The 17194-nt window shown below is 35.2% G+C and overlaps 1 protein-coding gene and 1 long non-coding RNA gene across 9 annotated transcripts; one reads left to right on the forward strand and one right to left on the reverse strand.

The window, feature by feature from the left end:
* Positions 1 to 6608: 6608 nt before the first annotated feature.
* Positions 6609 to 7584, reverse strand: LOC118485111 (citrate-binding protein-like). The gene is made up of 2 exons (XM_035981362.1): positions 7092 to 7584; positions 6609 to 7001 (listed from the first exon to the last, which is right to left on the reverse strand). Exons 1-2 carry the CDS (start codon positions 7368 to 7370, stop codon positions 6609 to 6611), a joined length of 672 nt encoding a protein of 223 aa, XP_035837255.1. The 5' UTR covers positions 7371 to 7584.
* Positions 7585 to 11463: 3879 nt separating this feature from the next.
* LOC110879828 lies at positions 11464 to 14851 on the forward strand. 8 transcript variants are annotated; one of them, XR_004875416.1, is made up of 6 exons: positions 11465 to 12638; positions 13079 to 13231; positions 13367 to 13432; positions 13681 to 13837; positions 13916 to 14073; positions 14175 to 14851. It is a non-coding gene; the product is annotated as an uncharacterized LOC110879828 (long non-coding RNA). The 8 variants fall into 8 exon arrangements; XR_004875418.1 differs by having other exon boundaries at positions 13716 to 13837; XR_004875414.1 differs by having other exon boundaries at positions 11467 to 12638; positions 13673 to 13837.
* Positions 14852 to 17194: the final 2343 nt, after the last annotated feature.

The following is a 17194-nucleotide window of genomic DNA, read 5'->3' on the forward strand; positions in this document are numbered from 1 at the left end:
ATGTTGTTGCGACTATGAGTATAAATATGAGTACAAGTGTAAGCATACGAACGTATTGTGGGGAGTACGTGTGTAAATATGAGTCAAAGTATAGACACGAAACGTGTCGTGGTAGTTATGAGTATATAAATACGAGGATCATAACAGACGTGAGAATGTGTCTGAATATAAATACAAGTATAAACATAGCGGTATAAGCGTATACGCAAATTGCATACGTATGAATGTGTATATGATTATAAGTAAAACGAAGGTGTATGAATATGAATTTAAGTATCACGTAAATGTATAATTGTGAGTGTGTGTATAAACGTAAAACGTATGAGTTTTGAATCGTGAGTATAACATAAATGCGTAAGTGTGAACATAAGTGGAAGCATAAAATGTATAAGTATGAACGTAGGGATTAATGATTTTGTTTATAATATAAAATTAAAATACATGAGTTTATGCGCATAAAAGGTTTAAAGTTCTGAATATGAAAGGAAAAAGAGAACGGGTGACACGCGTGAGATTGTTGTGAGATATTGACTAAAACGTGTAAAATGATATACATATATAGTTGTCTGTGCAAAACGTGAAGTTAAATTAGATTGAGTTGTCAGGAATGTAGAATCTAGTTTGTGAATTGTAAAGAGAATATAAAGGAAAACATCTTTTGATTATGCGAAAGGATACTTTGTAAAAGAATGGAAGTGCTATTATGGTTTTAAAAAAAAATTTTCATTGCTGAAAATTTGTCGTCCTTATAAAGTTTCCTTGCCCACGTGTTTTGAATTTAATTAACGTATCAAGCGAGGTTTTGAAAAGTTCTTCGAATTAAAAATTTTGCATCGTTTTAAGAAGTTTTTTTTTTTTTTTTTTTTTTTGTATTACTAACTTCGAAGTTTACAGATTCTAGTGAAAAGGTTTAACCTTAAGAAAAAGGAATTTTGGTATATGAACCTGGTGATCGTGAAAGGTGTCCTTAATAAAATGTTTTTGTTGATCTTGAAAAGAGTTTTGATAACTGATCGGATAATATTTGTAATATTCTGTATGAAAAGTTGGTTTGATTCTCAATTGGAAATTTAGAATTCTTTAGTATAGTGATGCGAGATGAGTGCGTTTTAGTAATTACGTAGAATACGAAATTTTGTGGGCAATAGATTTATTAAACTGATTAGGGTGACAGTAGTATTTTGTGAAATTTTTGAAATCGAGGAATACGCGTTTTTGGTAACATTGAAAATTTTTGTGTATGCGAGCGATGTGAAAATAGATTATAGAATAGGAGATACGTCTAAATAAATGAAGCATTTTGAAATACATGATAAATGATTTAGGTATAAACATGATCGTGTTTACGCAATATAATCTATTAAAGAAAGTATTGGTAACGATCACCTAGGTAAGGGAATCACCCCAAATCCGTTGGTGAGGTCGTTGTAAGATGAGAAAAGAAGCGAAGTTAATCGTCAAGGTAAGGAAATCACTCCTATCTCGATGATATGTCTTCACTCGTTGTTATGAAAGTGTAATTAAAATTAAGTGAAATTATGCATGCTAATGATGTATAATCGTATGATGTATGCGCAAAAGTGAAATCCTAAAAATGGTTCAAAATTGACAAGGAAGAGTTTCATCATAGAAGATCGAAGATAATAAAGTGTACATCCGATAAAAAGGAACTTGGATTTTCTGGGAGAGTGAGAGTACTGACGAGATGATGACATCTAGAAATTCAAAACAAGAAATGGATGAGACTTTTAATCATAATGTTTTTGTTTAGGAAAATTGACTTCATGTATGCATCACATAGCACATAGTTTCTCACATGGATCACCAAATAGTTTCACATAGTTTAACATAGTATTACACATAGAATGATGTTCACATAGAATAATGAAAGCAATATAAATTTAGTTTGTTCACGAAAGAGAGTAGCTATTAATTGTTTTGGATTGCGATAATAACGTGCTTCGTGTTCCCAAATTTGAATTGAAGATAACGCTCAAATATAAATCACATGATAATTGAGATAGCATAAAAAGAGATTTTATCAATAAATATGGAGTGTCACAGAACGTAACATAGACTATTCCAAAGTGAATCGAAGTCCTTTTCGAATTAAGGAAACGTGCTTTGGCCTAATAGACAAACATTCTCATCGAGGAGCGACTAACGATGTTTGTCCTTCCAGTTACTACACGTCCTTAATCGATTGGGTAAATCGAAACTTTGGCGAGATCGAAAATCAAGGAATGGGACTAGTTAACAAGATGCGAGTTTCACCTCTAACTTGATAACATCGTACCCTAACGTGGTTAGTACCCATCCAAAGATGAGGGTCCACTAGATTAGGAAATGGAAAACTCCCATCAAGATTTGGATATCACTCCTAACTTGAGGGTAGATTTCGTGCAAAATCAAAGTATAGCTGAGTGAAAATCATCACCAAGTGTGGGAATCACCCCTATCTTGATGAATCATTTCGATTGTGTTATAAGAGTGTCTTCAAAGCTTCCAAGTGTGTATTGTGTTAGCCTTAGGAAAGGCTTGTATATTAGAAGTCCAAAAGAATAGAGAGAAGCAAAGAAGAAAGCAAAGGATAATGTCTTTAACAGCAAGTAAATGAGAAAGCTCTTAAACTATAGACTAGGTAAAGCAAGGCAATCCTAATTCCCTATAGTTATGGCTCTGATACCAATCTGTCACACCCCAACCGATGGCGGAAACATCGAGATGAGACGTACAAACTGTTCAAAGACATCATAACACTAATTGTGACAATAATTAAAGTTTATTTCATTGATAATCATAAGTTTCATACAATATATAGAAAAGTTCAAATACATAACATAGATTTGGAAATTTAAATAGTTGATGGGTTTCTAAGCCATCCTAGTCTTTTCTTGTTTTTCTTGGATCCTCAACCTGCAGTATGCATTTAAAATACAATCAACAAATAATTGCTGGCGAGTATACAGGTTTGATATAGCATAATAGAGTTAATAGTTTATCAAATCTAATCCATGTGAACAACTGATATTCAATTAACTGTCATACTCGTAACGATGAAATCCACATGTCCAAACCATAGTTACGCAATTAACATAGCCTAACCCTCGAAAGGGTGGTAATAGAGTTAATAGATTAAACCTAACAATACCCGTATATACGGGAGGGGCGTTACAACCTACAGCTCTAAAATTGGCGGATGTTACATTTTTCTCCCTTATAAACCTTTCTTTTTTAGTTCTATTAAACTGGGTTACGCTTTTCTTTAGACCATTATCTCCGACTGGAGCACTATATTCTTCTTCTATCGAATACCAACATTCCATATAGTTGGCCTGTACCCATTTCTCAAACCTCTCATGCCATCCTTTAAAATCATCCATACTCATAAGCTTTAGTGGCTTTGTTATTATTCCCATTTCATTGTCCAAATTTAGACTTTGAACCATCGTCGCGGGGGTTGTAGCAAACACATTATAAAATTTGTTTTCCATTTTAACAGCAGTTTCGTACGGATGTAAGGATTTTGGTGCGAAAGAGAGCTCGTGCGGATGTAGAATAATCAAATTGAATATGATCACTTTTGGTGCGGATGTAGCCTTTCGCTCGAACCTAATCACAAAACAAACAAAAACTGTTTACGTTCGTGCGAAGGAAAGAATTTCAAACGAATGAGCTTTACTTCCGTGCGGATGTAGTACGTTCGTGTGAACGTAGTATATTCGTGCGGACGTGGTTTGTGCGTGCGAATCGAAAAATTCAAGTTTTCTCGTTTTTTGACGTTTTGAACATGATTCTGATTGAATTTTAGTCTGAATTTTCAGAGGCTTTGTTAAAAATGTGTTTTTATAACCCTTGAAAAAATCAGTCCTTTCTGACGGTTAAATTTGTGAGAAATGATGAAAATGAGTAGAAAAGAAGTCTACTGTCTGAATCTTGTTGAATTATCTTAGATATTAGCCTCCAAGCTCTGATACCATTCGTAATGTCCGTTTTCCACCGACATATAACTGAGGAAATATCTATAACCTAGTCAAATTGTGCGGAATCCATTTTGATTAGGCGACAATACAAGATTACTTAATTTTTCAATGTTTTCATTAATTGTCTCAGATATTAGCCTCCAACCTCTGATACCATTTGTAAGGACCGTTTTCCATCGACATATAACTCAGGTAATATCATAACCTAGTCAAATTGTGCGGAATCCATTTTGATTAGGCGATAATACAAGATTACTTAATTTTTCAATGTTTTCATTAATTGTTCAATGTTTACAACCAGAAAACAATCTGAGAGGGCTACGCCATCAGTTGTGCAAAATTTGTCTAACACTCAGTCAACACAGCTATTTATACACGTGAGAATTCTTACCTTCATGCGGACTAAGAGACAATACTTTCGTACGAATGTGACTTACATCTGTGCGAATGAACTACCTTCGCACGGATGTACCACTTCCGTACAAAAGTAACATACAAGTTAAAAAATCAAATAATCTAACATTTTTTCTATTACATGACACGACTCGATGATGTAAGTAGCAGACATTGTGCATCAACAATAAGATAAATACTATTACATTTGGAAACCACTGTCTAAGCTATCTTCTGTTGTAGTTATCCAAACATCTGTTTGGTCATACAGATGTTTGGTCTTCTTCATTAGACCTTTGGCTTCAACAGACTTTAGCCTTCAACATATGTTGTTTCTTCTTGAACAGCGGTTCCAAGTCGTAATCAGATGTTTGCTTTGTTCTTGAACAGATGTTCTGATTAGGTGTTCAAGATTCACTATCTTTGGGGAGAGATTGATTTAATCTTTTGTTTAGTTCTTGATCAGTGGATCATCTTTTGGCTTTTGAATATCATATGTTATTTTATAGGTCCAACACTATGAGAGGCCGAATTAAACTTAGTAAATAAACAATGAATTGAGTGAACACGCCAAGAACAATGAGAACAACATAATTCACTTCACGCTCTAAATTATATTATCTCCATAAACAAATGCAAGTTTACAATCAACCACACATTATTCCGACTATACTTACAGGACTTTGCACTAACATGCACTACTGGATCAAATTCTATAATTAGTCTGCTTGGTTCATTCTCGATTAGAATCAATACAAAACATTGATTAATACAAAACATGTGAATCACTAAACTACCACCTCATTGGGTAAACAAAAACAACAAATAAACATGATATTATGAAACTAGCAACCATAAGCTTCAAATCTTTGACATAAAGATCTTTAGCATATGAGGGATCTTTCGTAATGCATGAACTTCACTAGTTACCATCTTCATCATAATCAAACTTGGACTTTAGTCACAATGAGAAACTTCAATAGAGAATAGGTACATCAGCATCAAACAAGTACTCAACAACATTACGAGTGTTTATGGAAATCAATCAACTAACAGGGAAAATTACAAGTATAGACATATTTGACTAAAAACGTTCCAAAATTGACAACCTTTTTTCAATCCTTTTGAATAAAGGCACAGCCATCAGAGCGCGTCAAGTAGCTGTTTCCGGCTAAGATGGTTGGTACTCAACGGGTAATTTTATCCACTGAAATCTATGAAACACATACGTGAGCTCTGCAAAGAAACCAACCACAAAGAAACAATAGCAACTGATTTTTCTTTAGGATCGACACCATCAGCCAGCCATTCCACGTATGACATCCAGCCACATAGGATTACTAACAGCTTAGCTAGTGCATCCCTAACTTTAGCGGTTCGACGCACTATACTATTTCTCGGCTAGCCAGCGGCTAATGATGTGTAACGGCTTAACCCGCGTGTTCAAGTCTTTATATAGTTTTATTTTGTATTTTCTTTCCTTTTAAAAATTAATTTTTCTGAATCTACATAAGTATTGTAATTTAAAACCAAACAAAGTTTCCAAAACTCATAAAATGTCAGTGATCATCATGTTATATAGCAGTGGAAATTTGGATGTTTATTGTATTAACCGTGTTTTACCATTACGTGTTTATGATTAATTTTCTTCGCGTGGTCCTTTTAATTTCATACCTAGAATACATTTGGTTGTTTTTTTAAATGTTAAGGTTGGTGTTTTTCCTTATAATATCATGTAATAAGAAGAATCTAAACATTATGCCAAAATTTTAAAACACAACTCTTTAGAAAAAAGTGTCATTTATAGACAAACCTTTAAGTATATGTACATTTAATGATATAAACTACCCGTTGGATTTGGTTTCTTCCCTATCGTAATCTTATTATAATATATTCTACTAATGGTGTTCCTATATCTTATCGAAATTTTCTTCTTTTTTAAGTTTTTGTAAGTTGTTGAAGATTGGATTTAGAATATTTTGCTAATGTAACCACCTCAAGAGAAAAGAATATTAATAAAAGTAGGATCTTTTCAAGAGAAAAAGAAAACTAACTAAACTAGTCTTTGGTCTCGCAAATCATGCATATATGATGACCTGAGCCTAAGATCATTAAACATACGATAAATATGAATTATTGTCTTATCATGTTCACGTTACATTTATAAGATGACCTGAAATAAGAATTATTGCCATACCATGTTACATTTATAAGAAAGGAACACTTTGAAAATTATTTGGATTTCTTATATATATTGATGTGTTTCCACCGAGATTCCATATAATAAGAATCTTGGTCTTGAGCATAGACTCCACATTTGAAATAATGCATGGCTCCACCTCGGCCTTGCCCTTCAAACTTGAGAACTCCATTTATGTAGACATTAACTGTGTCTCCTTCGACGTCACGGATAACATTCAAACGGAACCATTTATCATACATGTCGCTAGAAATAACCTCGTATTTATAGTAGTAAAGATTTCCATCGTACACTCGAACCATTAGCGTTGTATTTGTAACATGCGGATATCCCCCAAACACTTGCATTAGGCTCACACCAGTCGTCCCGTTTGGGACAAACACATGTGCTTCAAACTGCCAAACACCCGTAAAGTATATGTAACCCTACACCATTCAAGATAACACACATGCATGGTTAACTAGATCAAAACATAAAACCAGAATATCAATCTTATTACAAAATACCACACTTACATTGATGAATAACTCAGAGCGAGGGAGGGTGGGACTGCAGCGAGATAATGGTTCATCGGTAGAAAAAACCCATAGTTTGTGAACACCATTGATGAAGCTATATCTCTCCTCAAGAGGAAGATTATAAGGTTTATGATTGATATAATATGACTTGTTGAAAGGGAGACGAGTAAAACCCAAAGCAAGATCATTTATAACAGAGCTACGAGTATCAGTAATGTGTATATATAAGATAATTAATCCTAAAGTAGAACTAATATTATGCTTCAAACGATACATGATTTCTAAAATCCCAAATTGAGTTAGTATGTTCACAATCACCTCTATTTATAATATTTGCGTTTATTTATTTATTCATATTCAAGTCCCAATCGAATAATCAAACACAAGAACAAGAACGAATGGAATAACTCTCCAATGAACTTTTATTATAACCAAGAAAATATAACTCAAAAAACTTGATTACAATAACTCATAAACCATAACTCGGTTTATCTTCTCTTGACTATTGTCTTAATAATGCCTAACCCTACCTTGGTTTATATAGGCTACCCCTAACTTGGTGACCAAGACATTACCATATAACCCTAACTTGGTGACCAAGATATTACCAAATATAATTATAATGTAATTAGGAAACTTAACCAATTATGACCAACTTGTCAACATTGATCCCTCAAGTTCACCGACTTGTGACTTGAACTCTTTTGTCACCCTTTTCACATCACCGACTTGTGATGAGTCGGGAATTACCGCCAAAAATTACCCCCTTAATTTCCGACTCGAAATAAGTAGGCTTTATCATGTCTTCTTTGTCTTGATTCTCATAGAATACATCTTGATCTCTAGCTGTGTTTTTCGGCTCTTTCCTAGCTCGAACATTCTTGCGACCTTGTACTCGACTAGTCCTTTTTCCACAACTCGTCCTTTGATCATAAGAACTCGCACCACCATTGACTCGGCTGCGATCTTGAGCAAACACTAGCTTTCTTGGATCATTAAATGTACCTCCTTGGGTTTGAATCTCTTGCTTAACCTTTTCTTTGAATTCTTGAACATTTTTCTTTGGACTTTGAATTTTGGGTTTCTTCATTAAACTTAGATCTTTGAGAAGATTCTGACTCGTACTTGCTGTATCATCTTTCAGTTCAACTCTCTGTAGATCCCTACCCGCAAAATTTTGTATTCCAATCATGTTAGCTTGTGTACCGGGACTTGCTATCTTGAGGTTGATCTTGTACAAACGGTTCTTGGTCCTTGTCACCTTCATCATAAGTTTTCCTGTATCATCATGAATGGTTAGCAAATCACGTTTCATGTGAATGTCGCATCCACCTTCCGTTGCTTGACCAAGACTTATGATATTGCTTTGCAAACTCGGTATGTAGTAAACATCGGTTAACAGGCGCTTCTCCCCCGTTTTCCCTTCAAGTAATACCGATCCCTTTCCCCGTATATCAATACAAGATCCATCTCCAAACTTCACCTTTCCCGTGACACGCTCATTAAGTTCAAAGAAATAAGCTCGATTACCCGTCATGTGATTCGATGCTCCATTGTCGAGATACGAAGTGTCTTTCTCCATTGGCTCAGTCTCGAAACGCTTTGGATTCACCCATTCTTCATTTAGAAAAACCGTCTCTTGATCACATCTCATCATGAATAATGATGGATCAAAATCATCGTTTTTAGCTAAGTTAGCTTCATCTTGTTTCTTCATACGATCCGGACATCCTGACGCGAAGTGACCAAATTTATCACAACGGTAACACTGAACCTGTGATCTATCTTTCCTTCCTTTTTGGCGATCATTGGTTCTTCTTTGACCCGTTTGCTTTGACCCATGATCTTGATCGTCTCGGCTTTGACTCCATCTTGGTCCTCATCATCCCAGTCTTGACGTCTACCTCGGTAACGTGAACCGCCACGCCCACGCGTATTTCATAGGATTTGGATTTCGAGTATGACTCACCATTGGCAAACATTAGATTACCTTGATTTTCTGCTAAAGACTCGATACCTTTAATCCTGTCTTCGAACGTCTTCAGTCTACCAACCGCTTCCTGAAACGTCATAGTCTTCAAATCTGCAAATTGTTCAATTGAAGCTACAATTGGAACATACTTTGCTGGAACAGAGCCTAATAACTTTCTGGTAAGCTTTCTGTTTTCATAGGTGGTTCCCAAACTGGCTGCCTTGATAACCAACTGACTTATCCTGCCTGCGAAAGAATCAACTGTCTCTGTTTCTTTCATCTTCAAGGATTCGAACTCGTTTTCCAGTTGCTCAAGCTTTGCCTCTCGAACCCGTTCAACCCCAACATACCGTGTCTTCAACGCTTCCCAGATTTCCTTTGCAGTCTGAAACTGAGCTACTTGAAACACGAGCTCTTCGGGTATTGCTTGAAGTAGAAGTGCAACTGCCATGTCATCCTTTTTGGCTTCTACCTCTTCTTCACCTGGTTCTAAAGCTCTCTGTATTCCATAAACCTTGAATATTGCTTTGATACGAATCGCCCAGATGTTGTAATTTGTTTCGGTTAACATTGGACACTGTAAAGTTGTGGTACTTTGATCCTTGACCACAACCGGTGGTGGTCTATCCCCATTCGTCATTGATTTCTGAACGACCTTTTTAGAAACGAACGCGTTTGCTCACAGAAACCCGGTCACGAATACCTCTCGAAAACCGAATAAAAATCAAACCTCGAATTGAACCATTTGTTCAACCCAAACAACGTTTACTGATAAACCCCAACTAAGGTTTAAACCCACAGAAAATAATAAACCAAACTTGTCATTATATTCTTTTTGTTTCGAACGTTGTTCCAAAAGAAAATAACATATTGTTTTAACCTCTTTCTGTGTCTATTATTTTTTTTTTGTCAATCGTAGCTCAAATAAAACAAACTTTTTGTTTCAATTCTTTTTTTAATCGTAGCTGAAAAAAAATATAGAAACCACTTGTTTGACTTTTGTGTTGTCACCTCTATTAATTCTTCAAGAAGTCTCCACGAGAACCTTTTACCTTTGTTTTTTTTCAAACCTGCAACGAGAACGCAAGTGGCAGTGACCGACAACGGCTGAACTCGGCTTAGTTCAATCGAAAACACCGCGGCGACGTGAGGTATTCTTCTCGCAACGACGGCTTCTTCCGGCGGCGACTTATTCGATTAAGGTTCTTGAACTTGGCTCTGATACCAATTCAAGTCCCAATCGAATAATCAAACACAAGAACAAGAACGAATGGAATAACTCTCCAATGAACTTTTATTATAACCAAGAAAATATAACTCAAAAAACTTGATTACAATAACTCATAAACCATAACTCGGTTTATCTTCTCTTGACTCTTGTCTTAATAATGCCTAACCCTACCTTGGTTTATATAGGCTACCCCTAGCTTGGTGACCAAGACATTACCATATAACCCTAACTTGGTGACCAAGATATTACCAAATATAATTATAATGTAATTAGGAAACTTAACCAATTATGACCAATTTGTCAACATTGATCCCTCAAGTTCACCGACTTGTGACTTGAACTCTTTTGTCACCCTTTTCACATCACCGACTTGTGATGAGTCGGAAATTACCGCCAACACATATGAGTGTGTTTAAAATCACATTTGCCGGATTCTATATTTGTATAAAATCCACCTTAAATTATTTAAAGTTTTGTATAGTTTAGTAATGCCAAATAATACTAACAACTATTTTGAAAATTAATGTGCGTTTTTTTCCTTTAGTATCATACAAAAAACAAAGTTGGATGCCTTAATGTTTTTAAATTTTTGTATTGTTTAGTAATGCCAAAGTTGAATACCTATTTTTAAAGTTTTGTATTGTTTAGTAATGCCAAACAATACTAACTAGTTGATTGGCCCACGCTATGCGGCAGATATTTGATTTGTGTTGTGCCGTAACATTAACATTGTTATGCTACCACAAAAATAAACTTGTAATACGATAAAAAAATATTTTGCTACATGCTTTACGTTGACCTAAAACCATAAAAAAATAATACTGATACCCGTTCCAATAACACCAACAACGGTACCGATTTTGATAGCGGATCAGTTCGTCACGGCACCCGCATTCGCTATGGCTTACAACTATATTTTTTTAAATATATGTCGGAATATCAAGAAACAAAAATTTAAACAATTATGTATTCATTTATAAAAATAAGGAATGTAAGATGTATATTAGAAAAGTATCGTTGATTCTCACTTTTTAAATGATTATTTCTATTTGTATACGAATCATATCTAAGCATCTCCTATATACTAAATAGTAATTTACAATAAAGTTTTAAGATGGCAGTCCAAAAGGCAATAACAAATCTCCATTTTTAACAGTTTTTCTTCCCATCCTACCCCTCCCTCCCTCAGCTTATACCTAAAAAACTGTATAATTGAAAAAAGGAGAAAGAAACGGTGGATACAATTATTAATGAAATCAATTGATGATTGATATTAATTGAACGATACCTGATCGTTATCTTCACTTCATTCATCCTCCCATTATATTACCAAACAAAGGTATTATAAAGGGAGAGATGGGCATCAGTAACCTGGATGGAGACGAATTGGTTGAGCTCTAGCCTTGAATCGGTTCCTCATGAAGGGGAAGAGGTTACTGATTAAGAGGTTACTCGTGGAGGGGAAGAGGTATTTCATTAGCACAAAAATAGAATTTTCTATAACAATTTTAAGACGCCAGAGTAGGTCTCCTGCTAATATACCCATTTTTTTGTCCCCTGTTCCCAAATATGCCCCCCTTAAAACCCTACTGCGTGCATCATCTATAATACCATATGAAGCACATATTATAGATGAGAGAGAGAAAACACACCGGAGGGACCCCGGTAATCCAGGTTTCTTCTCTCGATTTTTATTTATGCATATGTTGAATTGTTGATTATTACGTGATGTTAATTGTCGATTATGATTGAGTACCTTGCAGTTTTAGTTCATCACTGATATTCCAATTTGTGATCTTTTGATTTCCCAGTGTCGATTTTGCAGTTACAATTTTATTGGTTGTTGATTGCTTTATGTTTAGGGGTTTTTGCTTATTCAGATAGGGCTTTTTTGGATGGGAATATGAAGAATTTGATCAATTGATGTTAAAGGCTCTGGTATTCTCTCTACCCTCTCTGCAACTGTTGATGTGCCAATCAACTTGTTTATCAAGAAATCATCTAACCTTTTAAGTGTTAGTTGATGAATAATTTCAGTTAAATTAAAAGAGAGTTTTAGAACTATGTTCGCTATTATTCATACAGTGTTCTATGACCATGGCCTAATGAAAATTAGGTGATACGTTTGAACCTGCGTTTTATAAAATATTCAAATATTTTAGGACATATATGTGGGTGTTGGGTTGTAATTAAAAGAAAGATATTCTTAGACCATGAAATGTATATGATTTTGTTGCTTTTAGTGGTTATCTCTTCCTCTGATGGTGTTAGGGTTGTGTGGCGGCAACCGCCGCCCTAGCGACCACAACCGGTCGTGGCTACGGAGGATCTAGATGCGAAGGTACGTGAATTTGTTTGAGGGTTGACTGGCGACCGTAAGAAGCTAAAGTTCTCGTGACCTAAAGATATTCACTATCCAGTTAATTTATTTTTTCTTAAAAAAACAAAAATAATAATGTTGAATAGTAAAAAATATATATAAAAAATGGGGTTGTATGGTCATTGGTGATGTTGTTCTAACTCCAGCCCTTTCACGTTGAAAATGACGTCTCATAGTGGTGTTCAACAAACTACCAGAGATATAGAGATATGTGATAAAAACCATTAAGGTTTTTATATATGTGATCTGAGAGGTCGTGTTGGGTCGATTCTGGTACGGGGCTTTATATTTCACTACGGAGAACCAGTTACAAGTCGCTTTAAATTGACCCTTTTGACACACACACACACACACAGAGATATATATATATATATATATATATATATTAATTTTATGTTTAGGTAAGGGGTTATGATTTCCGAAACTGGTGTGGAAAATATGGTTGGAAGCCGTTCCTGGGGACTTTTAAAACCCTGTGCTAAGAAACTTAGTGAATTTGTTGCGGGTGAAATATAATGTCTCGTGCTCGTTTTCCTTTCGCAACATTTTATCAGGTGAGAATGTTTACTTTCGACATCTGGTCAACTGTTTACTTGAATCTTGAATCTATTTAAAACTAAAAAAAACGAGTACTTTAGTGTGATTTTTTAGGATATATCTAAACATGAATCATTTCCACTTGTTTACAGGATCAATGAATTGGAGAACTAATAACATCATCTTTTTACATTCCCAATCGCGTATGCATACCACAGGTTAAGCTATGGGCTTTTTTCTTCTGTTCCTTGAGGAATAAAATACCTTTTAAGTTTGATAACATGTATAAAGAACTTCAACATGATTTGGGGTGTTAAATCCCATCTCAGAAGTTGGAATCGAAACGATATTACTTCTGTAATTATAATCAGCCAGCCTACGATAAAGAGCTTTCAAACTATAAAAAAGTGTGTCAGTGTTTAGAAGCTAATAAACCCAAAATAATGGTGAAGGGACAGATTCACAGGTCAAATGAATGGAATATGGGTGTTCTGTTTGAAGGGATCTCAACAGGCTATCCTTGGAAGGGGTATTGATACGCTACAACGGTATTACTGCTAACAACGTTGTTTCCTGCCCAACATTCCCTGAGATTGCAGATAAGGTTTACGACATCTTGCATGGTAAAACTGTCTTTGTTTTTGTTTTTATTTGTAACTGTCAAAATGTGACGATTGGTGTCAAAATGGATTGTTTGACAGGAAGAGTGTGGGCGGGTCACAATATAGTGGAATTTGATTGTGTGAGGTTAAAAGATACGTATGCTCAGATAAACGGAAAGCCTCCTGTACTCAAGGGAACCATGGTTACATTGAAATTGTTGATTGAGACGTTTGGGAGGAGAACCGATAACATGAAGGTATATTATCGTTTTCCCTTTTAATCGGGTTTTTGGTTATTATTTCTGGCCCGTTTAATAAATGGGTCGTGTTTGGGTTGACGTGTTTAACCCCTTTATAGCCAGTCTGTTTAAAATTGATATTCAAAATCAAGCCAACAAGATACTGATAACAATTGGGCTTCTTTGAATGCTGGTCCCATTAGAAGCTCTAATCGAAAATCCACTCTAGAAGTAACACACTCGAACATAAGCTCACCTCAACTGAAACCCGTACGGTTCCTCCAAATCTACCAAATCAAGTTGAATCTGGTAACACTCAACCCGGCCCGTTTCACACAGGCCCATCTGTAGACAGAATGGAGACTGTAACTCTTCAGTCAAATGAAGCTATGGTGGAAGAATCATCTACCACCTATCTAATGCTTTCAGCAACGACAATGAATTCATAGACCCTGATTCAGTTCCAATAGCTTCAATAACTGTAACCGTTGCTCCCTTTGTTAACGGGCCCAGAGGATACAAATATTTCACAAAGACATCCCTAGGCAGAGTCATTGCGCAGGCATGAGAATACTTTTGGATTGAGCACACATTTTGTTGATCATGCTGGAAATCCGATCCTAAGTTTTGTAGTCAGTGCAAGTTCTTTGAATCTCTGTAAGATACTTGATGCACTTTAACCTTTCAAACAATTGTTATTTTAGTAAAGCCAAACAATTGTTATTTTTAGTAAGCCATGTGCATATTGTGTTGTAAGTATGTATCGATTTTATAGTACGGTTTTTTTAAATTACAACGTATGTGTTATGTATAGATTGAGCCGCTACTAAAACTGAACACAGGAACAATTTACTTTTTTCATGTTACGACATCAGTTTTTATGATCTTTCTTTCGCCTGCTATAGCATCTATTGGTATTATATTGTTGAATCGATACCAATCAAATTCTCGTCGCTTCCCGCGGCAACGCGCGGGTTCGCCACTAGTTTGTTAAATATAATCAAACTTTAAACTTGAAAGATTGAATTTAAATACCACATTAATCAAAACACATTAAATATGATCAAACTTTTAAAATATGAATAAGAAGCTTTCAACTTTTAAATATATGTGACGAGCAAACAATACCAAGCATACAACAAACGTTGACATTCAATTTTTTTAGGGACTAAAAGTTGAGAAACTTGTGTGCTCATATTTAAAAACATCCGTATCAATTGGTGTTTTACAATGAATTTCAACTTGTTTTTAAATTTAAATTTAATTTAATTTTTAATAATAACAACAACAACTACTACTATGTATTTTGAAAGTTAATGTGCGTTTTTTTCCTTTAGTATCATAAAAACAAGTTGAAGATGCTTAGGGGTGCAAACGAGCCGAGCTACTCGCGAGCTACTCGAGCTCGGCTTGATAAAAAGCTCGAACGAGCCGAGCTTAAACGAGCTCGAGCTCGTGCGCGAGCCTAAAACAAGCTCATTTAGTAAACGAGCCCGAGCCCGATCCTAAACGAGCTTTCTGTTTTTTTTAATATATTAAACATATATTTATATAATAATAATTACCATTTATATAAATATAAAAACTAACTAAAATATATGTATAACAATTATAATTAATATAAATTAATTAATAAATACCAAACGAGTCGAGCTCGAGCCGAGCTCGAGCTTGAAAAATTACCTTCAAGCCGAACTCGAGCTCGAGTTTTTATATGTTTAACGAGCTCGAGCTCGAGCCTGGTCGAGCTCGGACTCAGCTCAGCTCGGCTCGAGCTTGAAAAATTACCTTCAAGCCGAACTCGAGCTCGAGCTTTTATATGTTTAACGAGCTCGAGCTCGAGCCTGGTCAAGCTCGGACTCAGCTCAGCTCGTTTGCACCCCTAGATGCTGGATTACAGTGGAGGAAAGCATGTGTGTGAAAACGATTGACATGCTTTTTCTTTTTTTTTTTTAATATATTGCTAGGACCTACAAAAAAAAAATTTTGGTTTTTCTTCTGTTCTTCTTCGAAGTAGAATAATGAAATTATTTAACTACGAAGTATAGAATTTTATTAGAAAAACTTTTGTGGTCAAATTGTAATATAAAAGGTTTAGTAGTTTAATTAAGAAAACCTAAAATTATAGCATTATAAATTTTTTTAAATAATTGTATAATATTTTGCTTTATAATGTAATAAAAATGTTAAAAAAAAGTGTTGGTGTTTTCGTATTTATCTGTTCTGCCACTTGTTTGGTCATTGTAATTTTAACATGTGAATTTGAAATAGCGTCTGTGGAAACATTGGATGACTACATTGATCGTAGGTGTAAGTTTATAACTAAACAGGCTTCTTATACTATTAGAATCCAAAACCCAAACTCAGTTTCTTATAATATTAGAATCTGAGTCATATATTGTCACACCCTTAAACCCAAACTCAGTTTCTTATAATATTAGATCTGAGTCATATATTGTCACACCCTTAAACCCAAACTCGTTTTTATACCATTAGAATCAAAGGTGTTGTTTGTTTTTTCAGATATAAAACATCATCAATGAAAACAAAGTTTCATGTCTCATCTTAGTGGTGGAACTAGCCCAAAAGGTTAGGGGTATCCTAATTTTTTTTTGAGTTAATTGCTCGGATGGTCCCTGTGGTTTCAACTTTTTTCACGTTTAGTCCCCACCTTTTGAAAATAGCAGGTATGCTCTCTATGGTTTGTCATTTTGTTACTCGGATAGTCCCTGAGTAGATGTCAGTTAGTTTGAAAATAGCAGGTATGCTCCCTATGGTTTGTCATTTTGTTACTCGGATAGTCCCCAGAGTAAATGTTGGGGGACTATCCGAGTAACAAAATGACAAACCATAGGGAGCATACATGCTATTTTCAAAACGTAGGGACTAAACGTGAAAAAACGTGAAACCACAGGGACCATCCGAGCAATTAACTCTTTTTTTTTTTAGAATTAGGGGTATCATTTATATAATAGAAACGAAGTTGAGTGGTATTTTTACACTACCAAAATAAAGTTAAGGGGTATTTTCACACTACGTAGACGGGGTTGAGGGGTAGCCCGTGCTACCCCTACTAACACTTTAAGTCCGCCACTGTCTCATCTTCTTCAAGTAATGCTCGTATGAGAATTGATTTGGA

Source organism: Helianthus annuus, chromosome 12 (assembly GCF_002127325.2).
Source record: "Helianthus annuus cultivar XRQ/B chromosome 12, HanXRQr2.0-SUNRISE, whole genome shotgun sequence".
Taxonomy (NCBI): domain Eukaryota; kingdom Viridiplantae; phylum Streptophyta; class Magnoliopsida; order Asterales; family Asteraceae; genus Helianthus; species Helianthus annuus.